Raw genomic sequence first — 26,625 nt, 5'->3', positions numbered from 1 at the left:
TGTATTTTATTGCACGTAAAGATTTATCTTGATTTGTGGTGTTCTATTTGTTTTTGTCGAGTGTTTGTATCATGTACTGAGAGAACGGTTTTTAATATAAGATGCATAAGGAATAAAATATTCAGTCACCCAAGTTAAGCGACTGAATATTTTACGAGATTCTGTGTGAGAAATTCTTGAAATTCTTACAGAAATATTAATATTAATTAAGAAAGTAATTTATTTAACGGATTATTTTAAATAAAATACTTATATAAATATATTCGATTTAGTATATTTGAATGAAAAAGTTATAAGCGTGTATATATAATTTTTTTCTTCTTTTGAATAATTTAAGAATAAATGCTTAAGAATGCTTAAGAATACAAGTAAACAATTATTCTTTTAAATAATTTTTTTTTGTAAACACAATACAAATATAAATACAATAAATTTAATTATTATTTTGATCAATTTCGAGGTAATTTATTTTTATTTATAATATTTTGTTGTCTATAGAAACATAAAATATAAAATATTTCTATGTCAAACATTAATGAAAGATATCTACATTTATATATACATATATATATAATATATAATATTAATTATAAAATTATAAATTATTATAAATTATTATAAAATATAATTTTATTATAAATATAAATTATTATAAAATGTAATTTTATAATAATTATAATTTTCCACTGTTTATATACATTATTAAATAAAGATTACTAACAAAAGATATTAATATTTCTTTCTATTACATATAAGTTTATTTTTGTAGGATATTTAAATATTATTTATTATAAAAACTTTAAATATATTCTTAATTTCTTCAAGTCTTATTCAATCAATTATCACTCATTTTCTATTAAACATGACATATTTAATATTATTAATACTATTAATGTAATAAGTACATACTTTGAAAGATTACCTGCATTAAATAGAATATACATTTAATTTTAACTTCTCAACACGAAACTCAAAGAAAGCTCTCAGAGAACAAACAAAGTAGTACTCTTTGAAATTATATATATATATATATATATATATATATATATATATATATATATATATATGTATGTATATATGTATGTATAATTTGCGCGCGCGAGCGCATACACACGCGTACATAAGGAGTGAAAGAAACGGGGGGGGGGAGGAGACAGTCCACATAAACTACATAAAGGAACATACCTACATGCAGCTTACATAAAAAAAAAATCATTACTGTTATTAATTTATACATCTGTATCACATTCCTTTTGTAATGCAAACTATCTTGTTACGTAATTAATTGTTGCATTTAACAATTAGTAAAGCTTGAATTTAATTTCAACTTTGCACCTTTAGTGTAAACTGAAATTTTATCCACCACATGATTTTACTACGTTGTACGATAATATTAAAGCGTGCATTTAACGATCAAAATTTTTGTTATAAAGGAATTTTGAATATTTTTTGTTTATACTTATGATAATATTCTTATAATTAAGAATACGACTTAATTGAATTATTATACTTAATTGAATTATATGAAAGTTCAAAATTAATTAGTAACTTATATATTATATTTCTGTATACGAGTGCAGCATTAAGGTGAATGATAGTAGGTACGCAGCAAACTAAGTATAATGCACTAAATTTGATTTTTGATAAAATCATTACCAATATAACTTTTGTAGGTAACAGAAAATCTTATTATTGAAAAATTGAAATATAAATTCAAATGTAAAGTTATTAATAATAAATATCTATTAATATCTTACATGTATTAACATTATACAACAGTATGCTGACATATAACAGAAAATGATGAGAATTTTCACGTTAAAGGATTATTATTATTTGGGAGAAAATTCTCCCAAATAATAATAATCCTTTAACGTGAAAATTCTCAAACAATTTCTCAAACAATACCACTTTGATTGAGAAATTTACAATTACGCATTGCTCCGTCATACATATCTATATTTAGAAAAATCAATTTTCTAGGAAAATTCTAGGAATCACTCTGTCAAGTGGTTTATTATATTTGTATATGATTAAATGTTTCAAAGAAGCACCAATAGCATATTCTTAAAGATTGCTAATCAAGATTTGTTTCACAATTAATCTGAATTGTTGCTACTTGTCATTTTACTTACAAACAATAATTCTTGTAAATAAAACAATGTGTATATAAAACATCGTAATCGTATATAAAAAATATTATTTAAAATTTTATTTTTTAGAGGAATGTTTAAAAAAATGTTTGTTTAAATAATTTTGTAATAACGTATTTAATTACCATGTAAATATTTTAACTTGGTGTTAATTTTCTCGTGAAGTGTGTAGTTTTATTACACTCTTTGCATCTATATATATATGTATATATATAAAATTTGTAGTAAAAATTGAATTGTCGATTGTAAGGAAAAGTGATATGTGGTTGTGATTCGCAATTGCAAAACTTGAGCATCAAAAAGTTTCATTTTAAAATAATCTGTATTCATAGGAACGCGAAGCTTGCTAACAAAGCGGAAACTTCTTGGGCATGCTTTATCACGTCTGTACAATCTATCTTCTTACCAAGTACGATCCACATAACGATAATATTGCCACCAGTTGCGACCAGCAGTATCACCGCAAATATCAAAGACCAGAAGAGTTTTTGCCACCATGGCAAATCGAACGGCCGTTCCTGATTAACGAGAATGCAGTCCAAAAGCATCTGCCTCAGAATATCACGTCTAGTAGATTTATTCAACGTATCTTCGATAAAATAACGAAGCTCACTAATGTTAAGTCGTAATAACACTGTGACATTACGCTCCAGAATCGATGCAGTGCAATTATATAAATGTTCTAGATTATTCATATTTGTAAGTGTTGTCTTTGACGATCGTACGGATAGTCCCGAGGCTTTGTTCAATCGTTATCTCTCCGTTCACTTTCTCCAAACGGCACGTTAAATCGATTTTATAAGCCGTTACCGATTTCCTCCGACGTGACGCACAATGAACTGGCGAGTAACTATCATTATTATAGCTTAACCTGGTTATTTGTCTCTTATTGAAGCAGTGTATACGTAATTGATACAAATTTGCAGCGATTGAAATCTCATATAGTTCATTATTTAATCAGCAATGTGATAATTTTTCAATACAAAACTTGATTGAAACACATTTTATTTCTTTATTTGGTCGATTTTTACTTAAAAATATTTCTGTTTAAACTTATTGTCTGATGTAATAATAATGAGATCGTTTTTAATGTCTGAATAAACGCAAAATGATTGTATCTTAGATAGATTACTCTGTCACTGAGATTTGCAGATATCTAACTCAGCAAACGCTTGGAAATCTACATCACATTATTAGATCTGTAATTAGATCTGTAGAGATCTGTAGAGATCTGCTTTAACTTTACATAAATTTTGCAATTAGTGTTTAATCTTCTTGGAAACTTTTAAATATTTGATGCTTGTTTTAACTTTTTTAACTTTACCGTATTAATTATATAGTATCTTTTAAGTAATCACTTATCTTTCGATGTATCATATTAACATTTATCGTTGTATTTTTAGATGATTAAAACACCACTTGGACTTTTAAATACCCTCTACGAAACGTGCTGTTGTAAACGACTGTTGTAGCTTTGTTGCAAGACTTCTTTCCATTACTAAACTGCACTTTCCACTCATTGTACACTTTAAATGCACGATATTATTCATAACTAGTACATTTTCTTCTCAGTTAGTGGAAAGCCCAAATTGCTGAATACAGTATCGTTTTAAAATCATCATCACTGTTAGTAACAAACAATAAAGTTTATCACGTTGCGTCCGAGAACATGACAACATATGTATCCGCATGTTCGTTGAATCTTGATTGTCTTTTGCCGATCGATATTTGTCATTTATTTGCGTGATTTATCGATCGATTTGTCAATAGTCGGCATTATTGTCACAGGATTATCGGAGACATTTGTGGACGCGCGTATAACGTAAATGACATCTATATTTCACGGATGATCGTCAAAAAGCAATGCTTGTTAGGTGGAGCAAGCCGGTGTACCGTACCGAAGAACCCCGTCGGCGATACTGAAAGGCTCAAAAGCGCGTTCATTCAGTGATGCGTGCGCACCATGAGCATTCTCGCACCCCTTTCCTTCATCGCCCACCACGTCGAGACTTTCCACTTGGGCACAAGTGTCAGCTGATGGGAAAATACGCGAGTGTCTGCACCGATTCGCACCGGATATCAGCACGTTCGCCGATTTATGATAGCTATTTCTCAGGATAAAAGCTGAGAGACTTGCGTCACGTGCGATGAGACACTTTTCAGATTCAACAGATGTTTTATATTACGCGGAGGAATGCATCTGAAAATTTCACGTTTTTCAAAATATAACGTGGACTGATCGCAACATGTTAAATCTGAAATATGCTACAGTCATATGCTATCACGTTTTATATCATTTCTAGATTATTTTCAGATTTTGCATGACTTTATAAAATAATATAGTCTAAGCTTGTATTTTTAGAAAGGTAGCTCAATTTTAACATCACGGAATAAGGAAAGCTCTGAAAAACTTTCGTTTTCAATACTGCATTGAAAGTATCGTATATTTTGTATTTTACAGAATTTTGTATTTTACAGAATTATTTATAAATATATATGTCGAATTACATAATTTATTGATTTAAATTATATTTTAATTTACATTTTACTTGCAAATTTCATAAATATTACACTTCTTATCGCCTTTTACGTTAATTTATGTCACATCAAGCTCTTATTAATGCTATCTTCTAAAATTAATTACGTATAATATAAATATTATAGAAACACGCTAATACAGATAATATTATACGTAACATTTATTCTCCCTTGAAAATTTACATCGGCAATATACATGTTAAACATTATAATTAAACAATGTAATACAAAAAGTTTGTAGAAAGTATGTTTGTCTTGTCTGCAGAGCTTCTTGTTGACGGAGCTAAAACATAAATAAGGGTAGTGGAAAATAAATCTTCCACTCCGGCAGAAATAACGACATTTAATTATTGCCGTGAAGGAATATCTTATGCACGGAAAGCAATTTATTGCGCGATAAGTTTTTACAGAAAAAACTTATATTTTTACTTTTTTGCAATTTATAAGAATCTCTGAAAGTTTAGTAATACTTTTATATTGATAGAAGTGTATTGTGACTTTGATAAAGCTTTATTCATCGCATTTATTTGACGTTTGGTCAGATCTCGCGCTGACGACTTTGTTATGGATAAATGTCATTTTCCTTTCGTGCAAATGAGTATGATAGTAATCGTGACCGCATTTCTTTGCAAGCGAAATCGAGTTATAGATGTATATCCATGCTTATTATAGCACAAAAAAGCCAACTTGCCGATATATGAAAAGCGAGTTTGTCACGTCACCTCTGTGATCATCTCTGAGTGTAACCTTATTATATCTTTAATATAAGGCTCTCGTGAGATAAAAAAAATTTATTGCATGAAAAAGAATTCCGTCTAAATATAACAACATACTACTGTAGCTGTACTATTATTATAACAAATGTATTATAATTTGCTGATAAATTGTCGGAAATAGTTAACCAAAAGGAAAGAAGAAGGTTACTAACACCATTTATTTTTAAAACAAAAGCTAAAAATTAAATTTTAGAATTAGAAAGTGTCTACTATTAGATAATACATGCAATAATTTTTATAATATTGTTCCGAATATTACAATAATTTGGTTTTTGTAAAATAACCAAAAATAAGCCTTAAAATTGTACGACAATATAAAAATTAGATTAGATTACTAATTTAATAGATAGATCTCTTAATGCTGTGTCTTTTATTCTGTCTTTTCTAGTTTGACTTATGGACAAATATACTAGTTTACGCTGCACTTCAATTTTATGTTTAAAACATAAAAGAAACAATTGCTGAATAGAAATATAAATTTTTTATGTTTTTGCAACAATTGCGAAATATAAACTTAAAAAAATTTATGTTTTTATTCTGTAATTGTTTCTTTCATGATAAAGTATGCTCTTCTGTAAGATAAAGAAAAATAAGTGTTATTTCTCTCTCAATTAAAAATATTAGAAAAAGGAAACATTTTTTATGTGCACGCAATATTAAAAGATATTAAGAGTAATATTGTATCTCAAATGCTTGTTATCTGTATGGTTGAAAGTTTGCAGCTTTAGAAAAAAAAAGAGCATCTTTCTTCTCGGTTAACTATATTTGTATCCGGATCTTCCAACTTAAGTGAAAGTGAAAAAGTATTCTCCTCACGTACGGTTGACTTCATATTGAAATGCCTCGTCATATGAGATACAAAGATCTCAAAAAACTTTTTATGGATATTTCGAAGAAGCAAACTCCGGTAGCATTAGACACTGACTGCTTATTATTTAAATTTGTAAGAGCCTTGAATATCTCGAATATTTAACGACGAACAGAGATATTCAATTTACCAATCTTTTCGTTTGACATTCCAGTGAGAAGCCAAATGAATTTACCCATCCGTAGTTTGAAGGGGATAATATTGAGAGGAATCGACCGGAACGGTAAAATTATGCAATAAAGTTTTAATCGCCTTTTAAAACACTTTATATTTCATTAATAGAAATCTATCAAGCATGATTAATTATTCATTTATCACTTTAAAATAATTCCAATTGTATACAATTATCAGTCTAGATGTATACATCAATTAATTTTTTTAACAAGTAAACATTTTTACACAGAAAATATGTACAAAACAAAGTTTACTTAATATTTATACATAATATTTATCTAAATATACTTATATAATATGTATATATTTTTAGTATGTTTACTCTATGAGTTTAAAGACATATTATTATCCCAGACTCTATATGAAAAAGACAGTTTTTGTGAAATAGATGTATAAGACGCAATAGTCTCTTATAAAGCTTGTTAGTAAGAGTTAATAAGCTTATATGCATGACTCAAGCCTTATTAGATGAAAACGCATATAAAACTTGAACGAAAAAGTGATTTAGTTGACTATTAAAAATATTTAAATAATAACTTATATATGTAGATTATATAGAGAAAAGATTATTTTTTCTATATTTAAAATAATTATAATTCTTTTAAATATAGGAAAAATAATCTTTTCTCTATATAATCTACATATATAAGTTATTATTTAAATATTTTTAATTATTTATATGCATTGAAAGAATATGAAAATATCTTTACGTTTATACACATAGTACTTAAGTTATAACTAAGTATATTTAATTTATTTTTATTAAACATGTAATGTATTGTACTTTTGTATTTAAAATATAAGTAAAATAATATTTTTCTTAACACATAATACTCCAGTAAATTCCATTTTGTAATTTGCTTCCAAAAAAATAAACCAAAATTTTGCTCATACAATTATCTTAAAAATTTCTGCACGCAGAACAAGACAATTATTCTAAGCTGCGTTCCGTTTCACGCATAATGCGCATAATGCATCGTTCATTTTTGTTGTTTGTCTGACGTTAAACAAAGATGAACAATACATTATGTGCATCATGCGTGAAACGGAACGCAGCCCTAATCTGATACAATTAGACTTTATAGAAGGAAACAATTAAGTTTTTTTTTTATTTTAAGAAATTTGTATTAAAAATTTTTTAAAGTAATAAAGTATTTTTAAAAATTTGTATAATTAATCAATTAATTAATTAAATGTTACCATTTTATAACATAAAATGTTACAACGAGGGAAAACAACAAAATATTTTAACAAGTTTTGAATATAGAGAATACAAAATAAAAGACACGTATTTTTTTATAAGTTCGTTCTTGCACGTTAAAAGAACAAAATAGTTTGACACACGCGCACGCGCGCAACGATATTTGAATGTGCATTGGTGTGTGTGTGCGCGTGTATGTGTGTGTGTGTCCTTATTATCATTATTACTATTCGAAAGGAAACTCTTTCAGAGAATAGACGGATACGATATTTGTTGGAAGGATAGGTTGCGACAAAATATTGGCGTTTTTCAAAGCTGAATATATAACGCCTGAAATATTTCGCACGGGTCTGTTTGGCATACAAAGTAAGGTATAAGCTATGAGACAGGAACGACAGAAAAATTTATTTTCAGGATTAATTAATTTCGAATTTACTTTTGAAAACACAAAGTAATGGATATCCAAAAATACTATTATTATTTTTATAAAAAATATACACTTGTTTAAGAATAATTTGTTGCCACAAAGAAAACGAAACAGAAACAAATATAAATTTCGGTGACTAATATGATTCAAAATAAAAACAACTTATTTGTTTATGTAAATGACTTTTGGGTATCTATCCTGCCACGTAGTTAGTTTTCAATAAAAAGTTATTTTAAAGTTACTTAAACAAATTATACATATTTTAAAAATTTCTATACAATTAGTATTTTTTAATAGTAGATATTATTTAATTAAAAAATTTTTTCTGATTACACCAAAAAGAAATTCTTTGGAGTATATAATTATAATCAAACAAAATTGTCCATGAAAACGTGCTCTTAACGTGTACTCAAGCGAAGTTAGAACAAGAGTTCAAGCTTAGATTAAATACAAGTATAATCCAAGATTACTCTTAGGAAGCGAGCTTAAACTTTACTATAATACTTTGAAATGTAAAGAGTACTTTGGAATTGCTCTTTTATAATGTATTTTAAAATGATAACATTATTAAAGTCAGTTTAGCTATTTTATATTATTAACATTATTATTTATCATTGTCTCTCTCTCTCCTCTCTCTCTCTACACAAACCACACAACACACACCCACACACACACACACACCACACAATACTGTGGATGTATAAAAAAAAAATGCAGAATTAAAAATAAATTTTGATAAGTTAAAATTAATTTTAAACAATCTAAAAAATATATTTAATTATTTATCTTGTTATCTCATGCTTAGAATAAAAAATTGTTTACAATTAATTTCAAATTTTTAATAGTAACAATTTTTACGATGTAACTTGCAACAGAGGTACTAAAGTATATGTACCTGGACATTTGCAATAATTTCACATGGGATTTTACTTGAAAATCGGAATTCGATCCTTTCCATGTCCTGTTTTCCCCGTCTTGAGGTTTCTATTCATCTACTAACTACTCGTAGCACGACCTTCACTAGTATATAATTAAACTAGCATTTAATTAAATTATTTGCCACTGATTCGAGTCACGAACCTTCACATACAAATGTCATAATTTGTTATAAAAGCTGCCTTATAATTTATTTAATTAATGTCAAGGAACTTTGTATTCAAAATAATATTATTTAAAATGTAATTGATAATATATTCATTAAGATTTATTAATACAAAATTTTCACGTAAAAAAATTCAAGTGCTAAAGAGTGTGATTATTCAATTTTAATTTTCTTCTTGTTTAAGTAATGGTTATTTTTATAAAAATTTTCTTGATGACAATATTAAAATACACTTATTATTTGTTTAAAACATGTAATATTTATTTAAAATAAACTTCTGTGTATATATATATATACAGAAAACTGCATATTATAAATTATTTATTAAATTAAATAACTTATTTTTTAAATATTCTATAATTAGTTAATTAAAGGTTTAAGATTTGATATGTACGTGCACACACACACACACACACACACACACACACATATGCTAAAATAATAAAGTAGGTGTGTTAAAAATTTATTTGAGTCATCTATTATATTTCAATAATAAAAACATATACTAATTAATAAACATTTACTTATTAAAAAAAATCAATAAGAACTGAATATTTTTCATTAAAACATTCGATCAATATAGATTCTCTAAGCTAATTCCATTACAGTTATCAACTGAATTTAAATTATTAAAATATATTTAAAAAATTATATTTTTAAATTTACTGCAACATGATAATTATAATATTTAAGTATAATCTATACGGTAATTTTAACACACCTACTTTATTATGTGTGTGTGTGTGTGTGTGTGTGTGTGTGTGTGTTGTGTGTGTGTGTGTGTGTGTGTGCACGTACATATCAAATCTTATTAACCTTTAATGTATGAAAAGATTTAATAATTTTTTAAAATTTTAATAATTATTAATATCTCTCTAACTACGTTATTGACTAAACATGTTATCATCTGTTGAGAAAATCTTGTTTTAATGACTGTGGTATAATGTCTTTACAAATTTAGAATTATTACAATTATTTTGTCTCCATATAAAATTAAGAATAGAATTGAAAATAGAAACAGACAGCATTAAGAATAAAAGTTTAGACGTATATTTTTATGTAAAAATTTATTTTTACAAATAATATAAAAAAGCGAAAAATAAATTTAAACATTTTTTATTGATTTGACAATTTTGATTGATTTACCTTTGTCTGTTAACTGTACTAGCAATTGAAACTTGATATGATTCTCGGGAAATCCAACACAGATTTCAATCGTCAGGAGGAATAGGATACCACTCAGCGGTATCGGATAGTCAGTCGGTCAATAACATCCTCGTTTCTAGATAAATACCTATGCCATCGCTATTCTATATATATGTTATTCCTATTGTGCACGTCACAAAACAAGTTTCCATGTAATTTTTTTAAACATTATTAAGTTATTTAAATTTATAAATAAATGTTTTAAATGTATGTATATACAGGTTAATACAGCTTCTATTAGATGTCACCACTTTTACCATTTTTGTTTATATTTAAAATCACAGAAATCTTATTATACATAAACAACTATTATATCTCTAGTACTTTATAGATTTATTATCTTTTGATTAAGACTATAAATAAAATTCAAATATCTCGAAAGCATTATTTTGTACAATATAACATCATGTATGACAATTTTTAAATTTTAAACGCTTACCTATTTTAACAGAATTAATCAAATTTTATTGTTATATTACTAATATCTTTATATATTTTAGGTCTTTTATTGCTTTATTAAAATATCAAATATTAATCTTGTGAGTTTTTTCACACTTACCTTATAAATGTCAATATGTAAGTAGGATTTGTATCAGACACATATACACAACGTACAAAATCAACGTACAAAATCAACATGAAAGGAAGAGATATTATTTTCCTATCACATTGCATTGTTTTACTTTATTATATTTATTTTTACAATTCAGCAATTAAATATTATTTATACTTCAGGACGCGCATTATGTATACATATGCACTTTCGTGCATAGCTTGCATGGAGATGTAATATAAATAAAAATTGATTGCTACTCTTAATAACATCTATGTCACAATTGCATTCGAACCTTAGTTTATTCACATATACATTAATTTAAATTGCCAATTTGCGGTAGACATTTGACGTTACGCATGGCAAATATATTTTCTAAATATCGATCATATACTCATAATCAGAACCAACTGCATTATTCTAAGAGTAGTAGATCATAATGCATTTGTATAATTATCACATAACGTACATTATACTGTTCATAATCTATATACCTATAAGAAGTAAGATAAATGGTAGAAGATAACAAAGTAAGTAAAAAGAAAAATGTACAAAGGAGAATAAAAGGAATACTATTGAGGATTTTTAAAATCAAGATGATCAGAATAGGATATATTGTCTATGATTTAATAGCAATTACATTTTCAATTTAATCTCACGTTGTTTCTGTGTTTGTAAAATATTTAAAATAATATTACATAATTAATTTTTTACCTGGCATGCACGTTATAAAAGCACGAATTATAAGATATTGGAAATATGTATTTTTAAAAAGTAATTCTCTTTAATTGTATTATTTTTTTTTGTTTAATATTCACATGCCTGCGTACATCCAATTTTAATTTCAACAGCAATTATTTTCACAAAACGTGCAAAGAATTCGAGGCACATTTTCATAGAATCCGTACAAGTAAATAACAGCAAATCATATGACAGAACCTATTCCCCTTATGCGTATTGTTTACAGACGAAGAATTTGCTATTTAAATTTTCCACGATAGAATTAAATTGAAATTGATCGAGCATAAAATATACATTAATCATATACACATTTTCCAACCTGTCGCGCATAATTTGGATGATCATCTGTTTCACGGACCTACAACGAGTAATCTATAATAAAAGCATGACTGTTGGGAGGGAAATATAATGCGCAAATATATACTTTCTCCACGATCGCTGATCTAGACAATACGTTTTATATGCGGTCTCTTATAGGCTCCATACGCGGCTATTTTTATTACCTGCGCTTCTTTTAATCATGCTATTGCCTAGGGTTAATTATATTTATTTGCTAGATATTGCACCGTCTACCAGTTTTCTTCCCCTTTTTAGCGCTAAGCAGCTGCTTAGATGGATAGGCTTTACTGCCTACCCATCATCACGCTACATATATATGCATATTTGTATACACGCTACATGGCGCTTAATAAGTTTTTTTTTTTCTATAAAGTCTGTTATCTCTGTACAATAAGCGCACCGTTACTACTTGTGCCCGCATACTTATCAAATATTTAAATATAGAATACATATCATACAGAGAGAAATTTATTACGAGTTTAAATCTGCGACGTATCGTTTCCTTTTCGATCAGTTAAGCTGATCTTTGAATTTAAGTCTTGTTAAGCGGAATGTTGTTTACACCGATCGTTATGTCGCATCGATCGTATCGAAGAATTCAGCGTTCACAGAAATATTCTGATGTAAGTTGAATTTTTTGTTGACGAAGCACAGTGTAATCATTTTACGCTACATCCTATTACTACTCATAACGACGCCAACATTATATACCTCAACATATTACGTTCTAAATAGCCAAGACACAGAAGCGGAACGTTTTCCTTTTTCGTTATTGATTATTATGTCAACAATCTTTCCTCGCATTCTTTTTAACATGAAATTGTTTTCGCGTATCGTTCTATCCTTGCATATGCAACGCAAGAGAAGAGCATATCTCGAAATTCTTTAAGGCTAGAAAAGCAATAATCCAAAACATCACTAATTTATTCAAGCGTCGTAAACTTACGATTAAAGATATAAATTAATCGTAACTTATGCATTTACGAATAAATAATTTATGCAGGAGCAGAGAAGCTCAAATCGAATTGAAACTCTCTATTAATGTTCCCGCGGATAAACGGGACAATTAGGTCTGTCATATTTGATGTCAAGATGATCTTAACATCTAAAACGTATATAACTGATGGATATATTTAGCATAATAATGAAGAAACAGGATAATTCTCGCTATTGGCAGTGAATTTCGGAAGATATCCAAAGTGCCAAAATGCCCCTCTGGCGATTTCAATAAATTTTTATTTTATTTCTTGGGACATTCTGTACTTTCTGTGGAAGAACATGACGCATTTCTAGCGATAAAATGTTACAGCGGAATTATCAGATGAAATTTATACCAGCGAAGCAATCGTATATGTATCAAAGTATATAAAGGTAGAAAATTATGTAATAAAATCTATGATACAATAAAAAAATTGCTACTTCTAATTAATCGGCAACTAAAAACGATTTATTTGTTTATTGGACGTTCTAATTTTATGCTACATAAATATAGAAATAAAAATTTTAAAAATGTAGAAAAAAATAACAGGTAGAAAAAACATGTGTCTTACTTGAGGGTCATGGTTCTGACATGAATTCATTTAATTAAGCACCTTTTCTGTCCGTCTATAATTTCGTAGCATATAACAAGTCCGTAATTCTAAAAGTTAATTATTTAGACTGGCAAAGTTCCAGAATTTTATTTAAGTAACATCTAATTAAGAGTTGTTCTTAAGCTTCTAAGATATATTGATGATATTGAATTGAATATATATTGTCTTTTTTTAAATATGCACTGATTACAACTAAAAAGTAATTCGATGAAGAAAGTAAGTTCTTATATTTAACAATTTTAATGTTTGATTGATGGTTTGATTAATTTATTGTATATAAATATCATTGATTATGTATTGATTGTGTGTGTGTGTTTGTGTGTGTGTGTAAAATGATGACATAAATAATAATTTGAAATGATATAATTTCTTTCGGAATATATGTAATTCTTTTATAATATAAATATAAAAATGTAAATCTTTCACTTCTTTAATTACTAATTAATTTAACTATTTATCTCTTGTATACCACAAGCATTGAAGCTATCTTCAATTGGTATAATTATACACGTTTTGGGTAAATTAGTTCTCCTAATTAATAGGAATTATAATTTTGATTTCCTGCAATTGCCTGTGTATGTGAATGTGTATTTGATTTATCCGTGAACAATGATAACAGAGATGATGCTTTTATAAATGTTATTAAAATATAACGGGATATGTCGATATGAATTACTTATTACAAGTAAACAATTACTTGTATCCATTTGAATTTTTCTTTTTGCAGTAATCGCGAGATACACATGTATTTGATAAAAAATGGATTTACAAAATTAGGCGTCTTATATTACAAGAAAAAATATTTTTAAAGGCAAGTAATACTGAAACGAAGCTTCGTGATGTCATGAATTATAATCACAGTCTGCTAGTTACTTCAAATACCTATTCGCATCTGTGTCACAATAATTATTACATACGCACATCTCTTTTATTAAAGTATATAAATTATAAATGTATATATATGTATCTAAAATATTTTGAAACGTTAATACTAATAATAAAAATATCCAGGCTTTTAGCAAAGTAAGAAACAATTATTTGAACAAAAATAGATAATTAAATTATTAGCTAAATAATTAATTTCAAATACGTATTAAAATAAAATATTCTTTGCGTGTCATTATAAATGCAAATATAACGTTAATCAGACATTGATGGAAGCTCGTTTGTAAGAAGAGTACCAGTTGTCACAAAGACAACGTTGTTTCGAAGAGAAAAGGCCTGCACATTAGGCCATCTCAAGGCAGTGTATATTCCGATTCACAATCGAGAGAGCCGTAAGAAGATCGTCAATTTTCCGGTACTTCTATGAAGGCGAGCTACCTCAAGCTGATTCGTTGTTTGTAAAAATAAAAAAAAAAGAAATAATACGTCAAATAACCTATAAAATATTTTTAATACGCCAGGAATTAATAATGCAACACGAAAACGCTCCACGATTACTGCTTACATTAAGAGGAGATGGTCCTTTATTTGAAACGCGATCGACGTTTTATAATATACAGCCGGATATCAATGTCTTATATAAATTAATATTTTCACTTTTCGTCTTTCGTGATGAACGATGTACCTTCGTTCGGCTTACATTAAGTACTTACTACTAAATTACGTAATTACTACTTTAACCATAACGCGCGCGTTCCCCACGCAGCGTTAAATCCCACAAGCTCTCGCTACGATATGGACCATGAACCGCAAGTTATTAGGAATGCATCTCCGGTTCAGCAAAGTGTTTATTATTACAGTACACATTTAATTGCCTAATACTACGTGTACATACACCTGTTATACGCGCGCGTCCTGGTCACATAACATTAACAAATATTCACACATGTGTGTACAGCGTATGTACAATATGAGTATAATGACTTTCGATTGGCTCGAGTGCGTATTATGTACAAAAGGCGCGTAACACCTGACTTCGCCGGCGAGTCTTAAAATATTATTCTCATTTTATTATTGTCCGAGTTCACCACAGTTACGATAAGTGAGTGTAATTCGGTATATTAAATATGGAAGGCCATCTTCTTCGTAAAAAGAAAAAGAAACGAAAGAAAGGAAACAGTTTGTGTCGCTTACGTTAGCTACGTTATCAAAATGATATTCCGTTGAATGATCCGTGGTACTTTATGTCATATGAAAATCACCCCTCAGTATCCTCGTGAAGGTCTTCTTAAACTGCTGATTCGCCAGAGCATAGCAGAAAGGATTCATAGGGCTGTTAGCGTAGCACAGAAAGTATGAGAACATGAAGAGATGCTCGTTCGTGCACGGTGGATTCGCGCAGAATCCCTCGACCAGTGCTAACACGTGATAAGGTGTCCAGCAAGCGACGAACGCCCCAAGGATGAAAGATATCGTGCGAAAGGCCTTACGCGCCCTATTTTCCGTTCGTGATTTTTGCCGACCTACCGTGAGGTCTTTCTTCTGCGTTTTGGCCTTCAATCGTTTCCCGATAGACTTGACGAAGTCGCGCCTGGAGCCGCTCTGCTCTCCATCCGACGTTTCCTTCTTCTTTTTCGACTGATTCCTCGCTTCCTGGCTATTGGTGGCAAGCGGTATTATGCTGCTGGACGACGAGTTCTGCGGCAGATTGCTGCTCGCCTTGGTTGGCTGATCCGTCGTGCTGGTAGACGATTCTATTGGCATAGCAGCAGTGGTTGTGACCACCGTCGTCACCGGCTTACGCTTCGTTCCGTCGGCATTGACGGAGACCTCCGTGTGTACCTTGCTGACGGTGGGCGATGTCTGCGACGCGACGTTCGTCTGATGTGTGATAAATACGCGCGGCGGGTGCGTTTGACTCGATGCGTTGGACATCGCAGGATGATGCTGATGTTGCTTGCTCTGTGCGATTTGTGCGAGCTGACTGGTACCAGCCTGCTGCGCCGTCGCCCTGATAAGAGCGGCTTGTAGCAGACGGGTGTTTGTGCCCGCCGTCACGGTGCTACCTAAAATGGGGGACGGGGGTGCCGTCGACAGTGGATTTGCCAGACTGCAGGAGAAGGAAGACGGTGGACTCTCGTAAGAAGGACTGGGGACGATGATGGAGCTTTCGTCCATGTACCGCAAATCGCCGCCATCCAGACCGGTGAGGATGTCGTAAGTGCCGTGACCGTGAGCGCGCACGACCAACGATCTGGGCCTGTCGGTCGACGAGGACGTCGTCGGGCTGTCCGATATCGGCGGGCTGCTCTGGAACTGCATGGGCGGCGGTATGATGTTCTGTTGACTGCTATTGATCGACGCTCGCTTAAGTTGAGCGGGCGACGTCACCTCGACCGAGGCAATCGATTGCTGATTGCCGTCGGCGTCGTTCGATTTCAAGGATTGCTCTGGCGTCAACGTCCGGCTGCTGGACTTGTCAGGCTCGACGGGATTGTCGGTGTCCAGAAGACTGAGCTCCTGTATCTTCGGCAGTGTTTGAGCTTTTTGCGTCGCCGTGTCGCGCGTAGGACTCGTCGGCAATAGTTTCCTCGTTGGCACACTCAGCTCGACCTTGAGCGGCACGATGCCGTTCAAGCGCCCGTTGGTGGCGAATACCTGAAGAGCGCCGGATTGCGCTACCAGACCTGCCAGCGAGGATCGCTTTCTGACAGCATTGGCCTGTTGCACCGGACCAGTGGTGCTCTCTTCGTCGGAGTCGAAGATAGGACTGCTAGAACGTTCAGACTTCTCAGTTTCCGCGACTGTGATATTCGCGGTGATATTCTTGTTTACGGAATCCGACGCCGTCGTGCCATCACCGGTCTTCGTGGCCGTTTTCTGCGTGGTCACTGCATCCCCGCTGGTAACACTGTCATCCATCATAGTCACTCCGATCTTCGGTTTATCCTGGCTCAGCAAGGTGCTCTGTGTCTTAGAAATACCTATACCGGCGGCACGGCCGGCCATACCGGACATCGCGCCGGCGCTCAGCGCGACCATCGATTGCATCTTGCGCTGCTTAGCCTCGCTTTTCTTTTGCATGTCATAGGCGGTTTTGTATATGCCGCCGTAAAGGATGAACAGAACGATCAGCGTCGTCCAATAATATCCTATTATGAGCGCGGTATTGAATACCGGATCCTTGAGGAACTGTACCGCGCACTGGCCTGGTTGTAGGTCTCTGTAACCGATGAAATGCTCCCAGCCGAAGATGCTGATGAAAAACAGTAGCGCCGGTATGATCCAGGTGATGGTCACCATCCAGATTACGCGTTGCTTCGTCCGCCAGCCGCGATACTGCGCGGCTATCTTCACCGAGCAGAAACGATCGATCGTGATCAGGAGAACGGTGTACTGGGACACAAGGCATACCGTATAGTCTACTGACAGCCATAGATCGCAGAGGAGAGGTCCCAGATTCCAATACCCCATTAACACGTAGACTGTGTAGAACGGCATCGACACGGTGCCTGCACAATAATTACGTCGTTACTTGTCAGTATATAGTTTCAGTTGTCACGTGTATCTGATTACTTGTATACTGCATTCAGACAGACTTCATGATAACCAAATTACACATCTGTATGATTATCAACACAATGGGGGCATACATTGGGATCCGTTCGTAACTGATAGATTTGCATTAAAAATACTATTGCTTTAAATAATTGTAAAGCTATTCTACCAAATATTCTACTTCAAATATTCTACCAAAGCGAATCAAAACGCAGCGTACTGCAAACCGCATTTTAAATTTAAAATTAAATGCGGATAACGTAATGAACAAAATTAATGAAAATTTTAACATTTTAATGTAAAAATATAATTTTTTCTCACCGATGTTCATATATTCTATTATTATTTAAAATATGTAGTATGTTATGTTAAATTACCTGTCATTTAAATTAAAGACATATATGTTTAGTAAAATATAAATCTTAAAATTATCGACAGATTTTTGGAAAAATTAATTATTGATATTAAAAGTTACAAAATTATTAAATCATTGTAATTTATAAATTATAAAATTGTAAAATTGATAACTTCCAAAAATTTCTATATAAAAATATAAGTGTATAAAAATATTAATCAAATCCTTGAAACATTTTTTTTTTATCGCTCTTGACGCAAAGTGTCGTACGGTATGATTTTTAGAAGAAATTTTTAAAAAGATCTAAATTACACAATATATCATTTTCATGGAATGTTTACTATAAAGGCAAAAATACGGAAATATTTTGTAGAACTTACCAATAAGCATATCAGTGGCAGCTAATGATGCGATGAAATAGTTGCTCGGTTGCCTGATGGCTCTATCTACGATGAATGCCAGAAGAACGAGGATGTTACCGCCGATAGTTAGCAGTATGCATATCGCCAGGCAGATAGCAATCAGTACGGTCTGCCAGAGCGTAAATGGTGGCAAAACGGGCACGAGAGATTCATCTGTTTAGTAGACGTAAAGCTTTATCAGCTAATGACACATATGACATAACAGACGTCTATAATGCAACAGCCTCATATTAATGAATTTAATAATGTATTTAGATTTAAAAAATTAGGATGTATTTTGGAGACACGAAGAACAGTTGCGTAATAATATGTTGAATATTAAACCTATAGGTAACACATAAAATATAAGAAAAAGTGATACTTTTCAAGCAAATATTTATATGTAATATTTCTATAAGAATAGTTAAAGACATTTTTCAATTCTATAAATTCAATTCTATTAATTCATTTCTATAAGAATAATTAAATACATTTTTCAATTCTAACCGCGGGCTAATACAACTTGAAACGCAATCGTAAACTAAATTATACCTGCAGAAATAATATCTTAAGTTACACTTGAAAAATAATTTTATCGTAAAAACAAATAATTTTGTCAAAATATACTAAACAAAAACTATTTACTATAATATAAATAAATATTTTTTATTTATACATATTTTGCAGAAACAACTAAATTTTTTGTTATATAAAAAAGTTTGATTGTTAAAAAATGTCTCAACTAAACAGTTCTTCTGTTAAAAATAAAATGTTTTTATGTAACAAAGAGTTTAATCAATTATTAGGTTTAACAGTAATGTTATAAACATACTTATATTAGCCTGGCAAGTCATATGATTGTACGGCTTAATTACATTACCCGACGTTGGCGAGGTTGATGCGTTTCCAAAAGTTGAGGTATTCGTCGCATTTGTCGGGAACCAGTCGGGTAGAAGTTCCGCGTATTCACCGCTGTTCCAGCGCGGGTCATCCGGGTCAGGCCATGTTCCATTTAGCTGGGTACATTCTGATGTCAAAATTTTGTTATATACGAATCGACATAGGCGCTCCCGTTGTCTCTTCAACTTCCTAAGAACAATGGAAATTTTTTTTTACTATTAACCGTAAAACGTAAAAAATCCGAAAAAAACGGAAGGTTGTACTAAATATCAGTGCGAGAGTGAATGAAAAATTATAACATTTTTTTTTTTTTCGTTAATTATAATAAAGTAACACGAACACCATAGCTTTTATGGAAATGGCGCTCGCATGAGATACCACCACTTCTAAATTTTTAACGTACTCCACTGTAACGGTAGACCAAATCTAGGCTAATGATATGCGTCCAAATAAAGCACTAAGCATTTACGTAATTACAGGCAGCAGATAAAATCGCGGATTAATTCCATTTGTGCGCGACCGCTATTTCTATCCACACGTGTAAATTACATTTTACACATAAAGGGAAGTTCGATAGTTCGATGAATCACAATGTTCCTATTCCTTCGTTGTGGATGCATGTTTGTTACCATCGAAGAAAATGTGACACCGGTATTTCCTGATTCTCTACACAGCGACATACACGACCGTACTCTCTGGAGCGTCGCTACAGCGGCGACACGAGAAACGAGTCAAAGGCTGAATACACCAGGCGCACAATGAGCTTGAAATAAGCATGAATGGAACTACATTCAACCCCCGCGTCGGTCTCATCGCCGGTGGGCAAAAAGCGACTGGGTACACCTTAAAGAGGGCGAACCCGTTTTTAAATCATTCAAGTAGCCAATTGGAACTCCACACGATCTGAAATTACGGGCAATAGTTCGCTTTCCCGTAATTCAAAGACTGAAATGGCTTTGAATTAGAGCCATCAAACTATTCTTATCGATATTGCACCGCAAATCGCACGCTATTATCTTTTATTCACTCTCGCGCACGCTCTTGTAATTAATTAAAAACCGCCTATTGAAAGAACATTGAAAATTAAAAATCTATATTAACGAACGACTGAATACTTTACATACGTGTCTCTTTATTTTTAAAATACATTGTTCTGCTTTATCATCTCTCTTTATGAAATATTCTATTATAAAACGCAGAATTACTTAGAAATCTATCTTGTAGTGTTTTGTATGACACGAATATAATTACATAACATTTATAATATATAAATATATGTACATCTCTCGCATGCAAAAATTCAACTTGACAATTGCCGATACTAAAATAATGCAAACACTCCATCCATGAATTGTCAATGCAGTTCCGGATGTCCTATTATGAGGCTGAATGAGAAATCTAACTCCGGCTTAGCGAATCGCTTCAGCGAGGGGAACACGAGTCACAGATTATCGCGTCTAAAGTTCGACTGCACCGGAGTTCTCACGAAGGATAAAGCCGTTTGAGTATATGACCCGTGATACGCCCTCGATTTTCGTGCTTTCTTCAATGCTAAAGAAATTCTCGGCATTCAACGTCGACAAGCATTACATCACCATAGAGCACGTTGACACAATGCACGGGTAATTTTTTGCGCGATTCATACAATGCGGACAGTGAATATTTTCAACTGCACGTTACGTCATATTTGAACTTTAGAGAATCATTATTTTATTCATAGATATACGAAATAATTTTTTATTTTTTTATTTGTCACTCCATTGTTGGTATTAAATTCATAGGAATTCATAAAAATCTAATAACTTGTTTTAATTAAAAAAATTCAAGTTTATAAAATTAAATTCTAATTAAATTATAATTATTAAGTTTATATGTTTCAAAGTAAGATAATATTAAAATATGATTTATTATAATGCTTACACTAAAAAAAATTTTTTTTTAAATATTTTATAGTAATTTAACTCTTAACATTTTTATTTTAAATATTACAATCTACAAAAAGCACCTTTTCAACTTCCACCGTTCGCTTTACCTTTACTCTCAGTGAATTTTACAAATTGATGAATCTTATATTAACGTTGTTATGACGGCAGATTCCCAGTGCAAGTATCTGAAGAATTGCGAGAATAAAGAATGAGATATGAGATCTTTTGTTTTTCCAGAGTAAATACTTGTTCTCATTATTCGTGAGCATCCGTTCTGTGTATCCTTATCGTGAAATCATTCGTAAATACTTGTCCTTGTTATTGCTGTATTTCTATTTTACGAAGCTATTGTGAAACCATTCGTAAAAAGAGCCGTCCACTTGCAATTATCTAAAAATTCAGTCGTTCCGTTCACATAAAAAGAATCGAAGAAAAACTGTTGTTGTAAAAGTAGAAAGTGAAATTTTTACTCGGAGGAATGAAGAAAGTTTGTTGACATTAGAATTATTAGCTCATTTAGTTATAAATTTCATTAGTTATAATATAAATAGAATATTTGCATGTAAATAAACAAAAACAAACTTGTTAAAAAAGGAATACTTAAAACATTGTAGTTTAATTAGTTAGTTTAATTAATTTAAAAAATACTTTAAGTTGTATTTTAATTAAATAAATTGTTGTTTCTTTATAATTATATTGTACAACATATATATCCAATACATCAAGTTTCTTATTTTGTGACAATTGTTTAACTGCTTAACAATTTAAACTTTAAATTTAAAAAACAAACAGAAAAGTACTTAATTTTACGAAATAAAATTACGAACAGATTTTTCATTTTTATATGCAATGTAATGAAAAAACTTGAAACTCAATGTTTGCATTCATATCCCCTTTTTAATTATATATAAGCTCACTTGGTCTAATATCAAATGACATAAATTACAACAGTTACTTTCTGTCATTTACGTAAGCATGCAATATCAACATTTCAGAAAGTTTTTTATCACAAGAGAGGAAAAGCTACAAGTAAAAGGCAAAGGGCGTTACAAGATGAGATACACATAGGTGGATTATAAGACACACAAGAGGGGGGAAGGGAAATTCAACCTGTTAAAGAATATCCCTCTTTCACACAAAGCTCCGCTTTATTAACGCTAAAAATATCTATTTTATACCAAGCAGACAATGGTATACGTATCCATTATTTTAAAAATGTATAATCAATATCTATATAATTTATATTTGTGCATGTTTAGAGTACTTATATAAAAAAAATTTTAGAAACAAATACGTAAATTAATACATGTCTATTTAGAATATTGTAACTTACGATTTTGTCAAAAAAATTAAGACAAATGGTACTAAAAAGAAAAAAATAAGGTGCTATTGTTAAATTAATTTAACTTGAACGTAATTAACTTCTGTAATGATAGAAAAACAATATTACTTTTGTTAAGAATATAACTTCTAATATCCAATATTTAATATTATATAAATTAATATTTAATTATTAAAAAATAATGTTTAATTTGATAAGTATGTTTAATTAGCTTCGTTATAATCTAGTACATTTTTAGTCCATTATAGCATATTGATCATAAGTCTAAAAAGTCTCATAATCAAGACAATCGTGAAGATAATAGAGAGATACCTATAATTCCGATCGTCTAAAATGACTTCTTTACCGCGACTTCTTATTTATCGAAACAAATGTTTTCAACTTCGAACGTAAACAGATATTCTCATGACGTCATGTCCCTTGAGCATTTGCCTTGACAGGTAAAAAAACAGAAGCATTTGCTCCATTTTATTCATACGATCCATTGTCCCCGCTACATTCGTTGAGTGTGACTTGTCAGCCCGCACCAGCTATGTACACGCCAGTATCTTGCCAGTCGAATGGACACCAAGCCGGTGTATCGAATCGCGTGGACATTCGTTAACACCGTAGCGCAATAACGCTCGGTGACAGAAGGTGTTGTGTGCGCGTCCCTTTTAGATGTGCGCGAGCAGGTTTCGTTTGTGTACATGTGCCGAGAGAGGGTGGCGTGGGGTGGAAGCTATATAAGCCCTGGTGAGCAGAGGATCATCACCGTGGAATGGCATGATCATACGGACGGATGGAAGGGCCGCGCTGGAAGGAGAAAGGCTGAGAGGGTAGCTGAAAGAGTGGAGAGAATAAAAAGTTGGACCGCGTTGTAAGCAGGGAAAAATTACGTGGAAAGAGATGGCGGAGTAGGAATGACGGCGAGCGAAGGCAACAAGTACCTGATCGGCGTCGTTCCATCGTGTCATAAATACTGTGGCAAAGACTTGGTTCAACGAACTAGCCCAGATTCGCAGATTTGTCAAATCGAATGGATTCACAACAGGAATGAATATGAATCCGTACAGAATGGCCGTACAGATTGTCGATAATCAATTCAAGGGTACAAATAACGGAATGTATCTTTTAGATCATTTTAAATTAATCTTTATCGCAATTGCTCATTTATAATTACGAGGTTATTGAAAACGTTCTGAGAGAGAGAGGGGGAAAGAAAAAAAAATTATTAACCTAGGTTGACGATCAATATAATTTTCATTAATATGCAAAAGTTTCAAGTTAATCAAAATATTTTTCTACAAAGCCTCCACAAAGTGCATTTTTGGTTATTACGTCGAAATTGTCTAATTACTTTTTAAGAAACATTGTATATATCCTTTTGTAACATTAATTTTTCTGAAAATCGCTTTTCGTCTAACGTATTACTGCTTTTGTTAACACGATTTTCGATTGGTTACTGACAATTCACTTTTGGAGATTGACAACAGTACCGCGTTTGTGATACCATGACTATATCCTTTCTTTGCCATATGTCTGCAATAGCCTCTGGGAAAACCTTATTTTTATTTTCTGGCCCAGTTGCTGAATGGAACGTTTCAAAAGGTACCTCCACCCTCCTTGCCAGATACAAAATACATAACCCATAGCTGCAGGCTAATATTGGGACAGATAGCGTTATTTTTCTTTCAACAGTGCATCTTCAAAAGTGACATGATTTTCTTTATATCTTTCTGTACATCCTCTTCAAGGACGAGGCAACCTCAAATCAATTTTGAAGCAAAAGCGCACAGGTATTGGCGAGAATCAAGCCATTTTACGCGTAATATAAAAGAATGCTGATCATAAAATGCATACGATGAAAAAGAACGCCGATTTCCTGACTATGCTTTTATCTTCCTCTCGGAAAACGGCTTCCTTTTCTCCGTTCTAAAAACCATGATCCTTTAGAATTCTTTTAATACAATAGAAGATATTTCTTAATATGATATATTTGATATGTTTGCAATGTGTACATAGTATTAAATAACATGAAAAACGCAAAAAATACAAACAAAAGCGTGTTGGGAGAAAGAACATGCGAAATAAATTATAGAAGAAAAGTTTTGCTACTTTTTTTCTCTTTCACACACTCTCTCGAATGAACGCAATCTCATTATTTTATTAACATTATATTATAATAGAACTCTATACTTTCGTCTATAATTTCCCAAAACATAATTTAAATCCTTCAATAATGAAAATATGTCAAAATATCGAGTTTAATATGATGTGACACTAACATGACGTATTAAATGCCACAATTTTGCTGATTAATTGAATTAATTAAGTATTTAACGTAATCCAATAAATTACCTGTTTATATGCTTTGTGATCTCTGTTGTTTGAGAGAATATTTTTGTAATACAAATCCGCGTGATAATGTCACATCGCACTTTTCCTCAGAAACATATACTTTCTCTTTACATTTCTGTTTTCTGTCCTCGTTCTCTATTTGCTCTCTCGTCAGAAGATACTATACGTAAGTCCGCAGATTAAAGTGGCAGAACTTGGGTGCAGCTCCCACGAAATTACACTCTGCCACGGTAAAGAGAAACAGGTCTGCTCAGAAGTCGCCGCAGGTTTCTCAACTTTGCAAAAGTTCCTTCCTCCGTGCAGATTCGTTCGTAATTCTTAAACTAAACTTTTAACAATGCACAAACCTAATTAACTGCAATAAAATTTCGTATAATATAGTCTTTCGTGACACTTTCTCACTTAAAAATTACCCGTGAAAATAACGATCCTTCGTTTGCTCATCGATAGCTTCAAATTGCCGAAAGCCATATGTAACCGGCAAGTGTCGCATTAGCCGGCGTATTTAGAGCGAAACAACAGTTCTCACCTCGTGCCGCTGCTTGATTATTCAGTGCTTGCGGAAGCTTAATATAGGGTAAAGATCAAATCGGATTTACACTTTGGGGGATAGCGGACGGGGGTTTCATAAATATGGGCGGGATACGTTACGGCGGCAAACGTGTTACGACATCGTGGGATGATAGCGTTGCTGCGGCGATGTAGCAGACTGCGAAGGGGAATCTCGATCGCCCCGGGGGAATTGAACGAATCTATTTAATAACTCTCGCTGACGTACGTGTGCGCGCGCGAGCACAATCGCCCTCGGCGTGGTACTGAAACCGCCGGATAAACCGACCCAATGGCGCTCGAAAAGCAAATCGCAACACCATGTGGTTGCATCCGAGAGCCGTCCTCACAGCAATCACGCCGTACTTATGCAACTTTGCCGCAGCAGTTGTGGATATGTACACTGTCGCGTTCAATAGTGCTCGCGCGAGATGAAAAATACAAAATTTCTCTTTTCATCGGTCGAGGCAATACGCAAAACTCTCCATTAATCGCACCACCGTCCTTATCACTGTCCTCACCTTCTCATTCCAATTTAATGATAATGAACGTAAATTTTTTATTTTATTTTTAATGATAGAATAACAGATAGATAAGATTTGCCATTAAATGGTTTAAAAGAACACATCGTTTTTGGAAATGCCGGCAGTTTATAATCTACTTCTTTCTCGATCGCTCCACATCGGCTATAGATAAACAA

At 32.0% G+C, this 26,625-nt stretch overlaps 2 protein-coding genes across 3 annotated transcripts in view; both read right to left on the bottom strand.

Moving 5' to 3' along the window:
• LOC105832556 (tachykinin-like peptides receptor 86C) overlaps nucleotides 1-4,632 on the bottom strand; it is a 43,102-nt gene extending 38,470 nt beyond the window's left edge. The window contains exon 1 of the mRNA XM_012673631.3: nucleotides 2,560-4,632. Coding sequence (XP_012529085.1) covers nucleotides 2,560-2,848 — 289 coding nt within the window. The 5' untranslated portion in view covers nucleotides 2,849-4,632. The remainder of the gene's footprint in view (nucleotides 1-2,559) is intronic.
• Nucleotides 4,633-11,101: 6,469 nt separating this feature from the next.
• LOC105832554 (muscarinic acetylcholine receptor gar-2) overlaps nucleotides 11,102-26,625 on the bottom strand; it is a 44,224-nt gene continuing 28,700 nt past the window's right edge. Inside the window, exons 3-5 of one of the 2 annotated variants that reach the window (XM_028190523.2) lie at nucleotides 19,750-19,958; nucleotides 18,849-19,043; nucleotides 11,102-18,067 (exon numbers count right to left, since the gene is read on the bottom strand). In XM_028190523.2, the coding sequence (XP_028046324.1) occupies nucleotides 15,798-18,067; nucleotides 18,849-19,043; nucleotides 19,750-19,958 (2,674 nt within the window). In that variant the 3' untranslated portion in view covers nucleotides 11,102-15,797. Of the gene's footprint in view, nucleotides 18,068-18,848; nucleotides 19,044-19,744; nucleotides 19,959-26,625 lie in introns of those variants that run through there. The other variant, XM_028190524.2, reaches the window with a different exon arrangement.

This window comes from Monomorium pharaonis, chromosome 6 (genome assembly GCF_013373865.1).
Source record: "Monomorium pharaonis isolate MP-MQ-018 chromosome 6, ASM1337386v2, whole genome shotgun sequence".
Classification (NCBI taxonomy): domain Eukaryota; kingdom Metazoa; phylum Arthropoda; class Insecta; order Hymenoptera; family Formicidae; genus Monomorium; species Monomorium pharaonis.
This window is presented reverse-complemented; position numbering and strand designations above follow the sequence as displayed.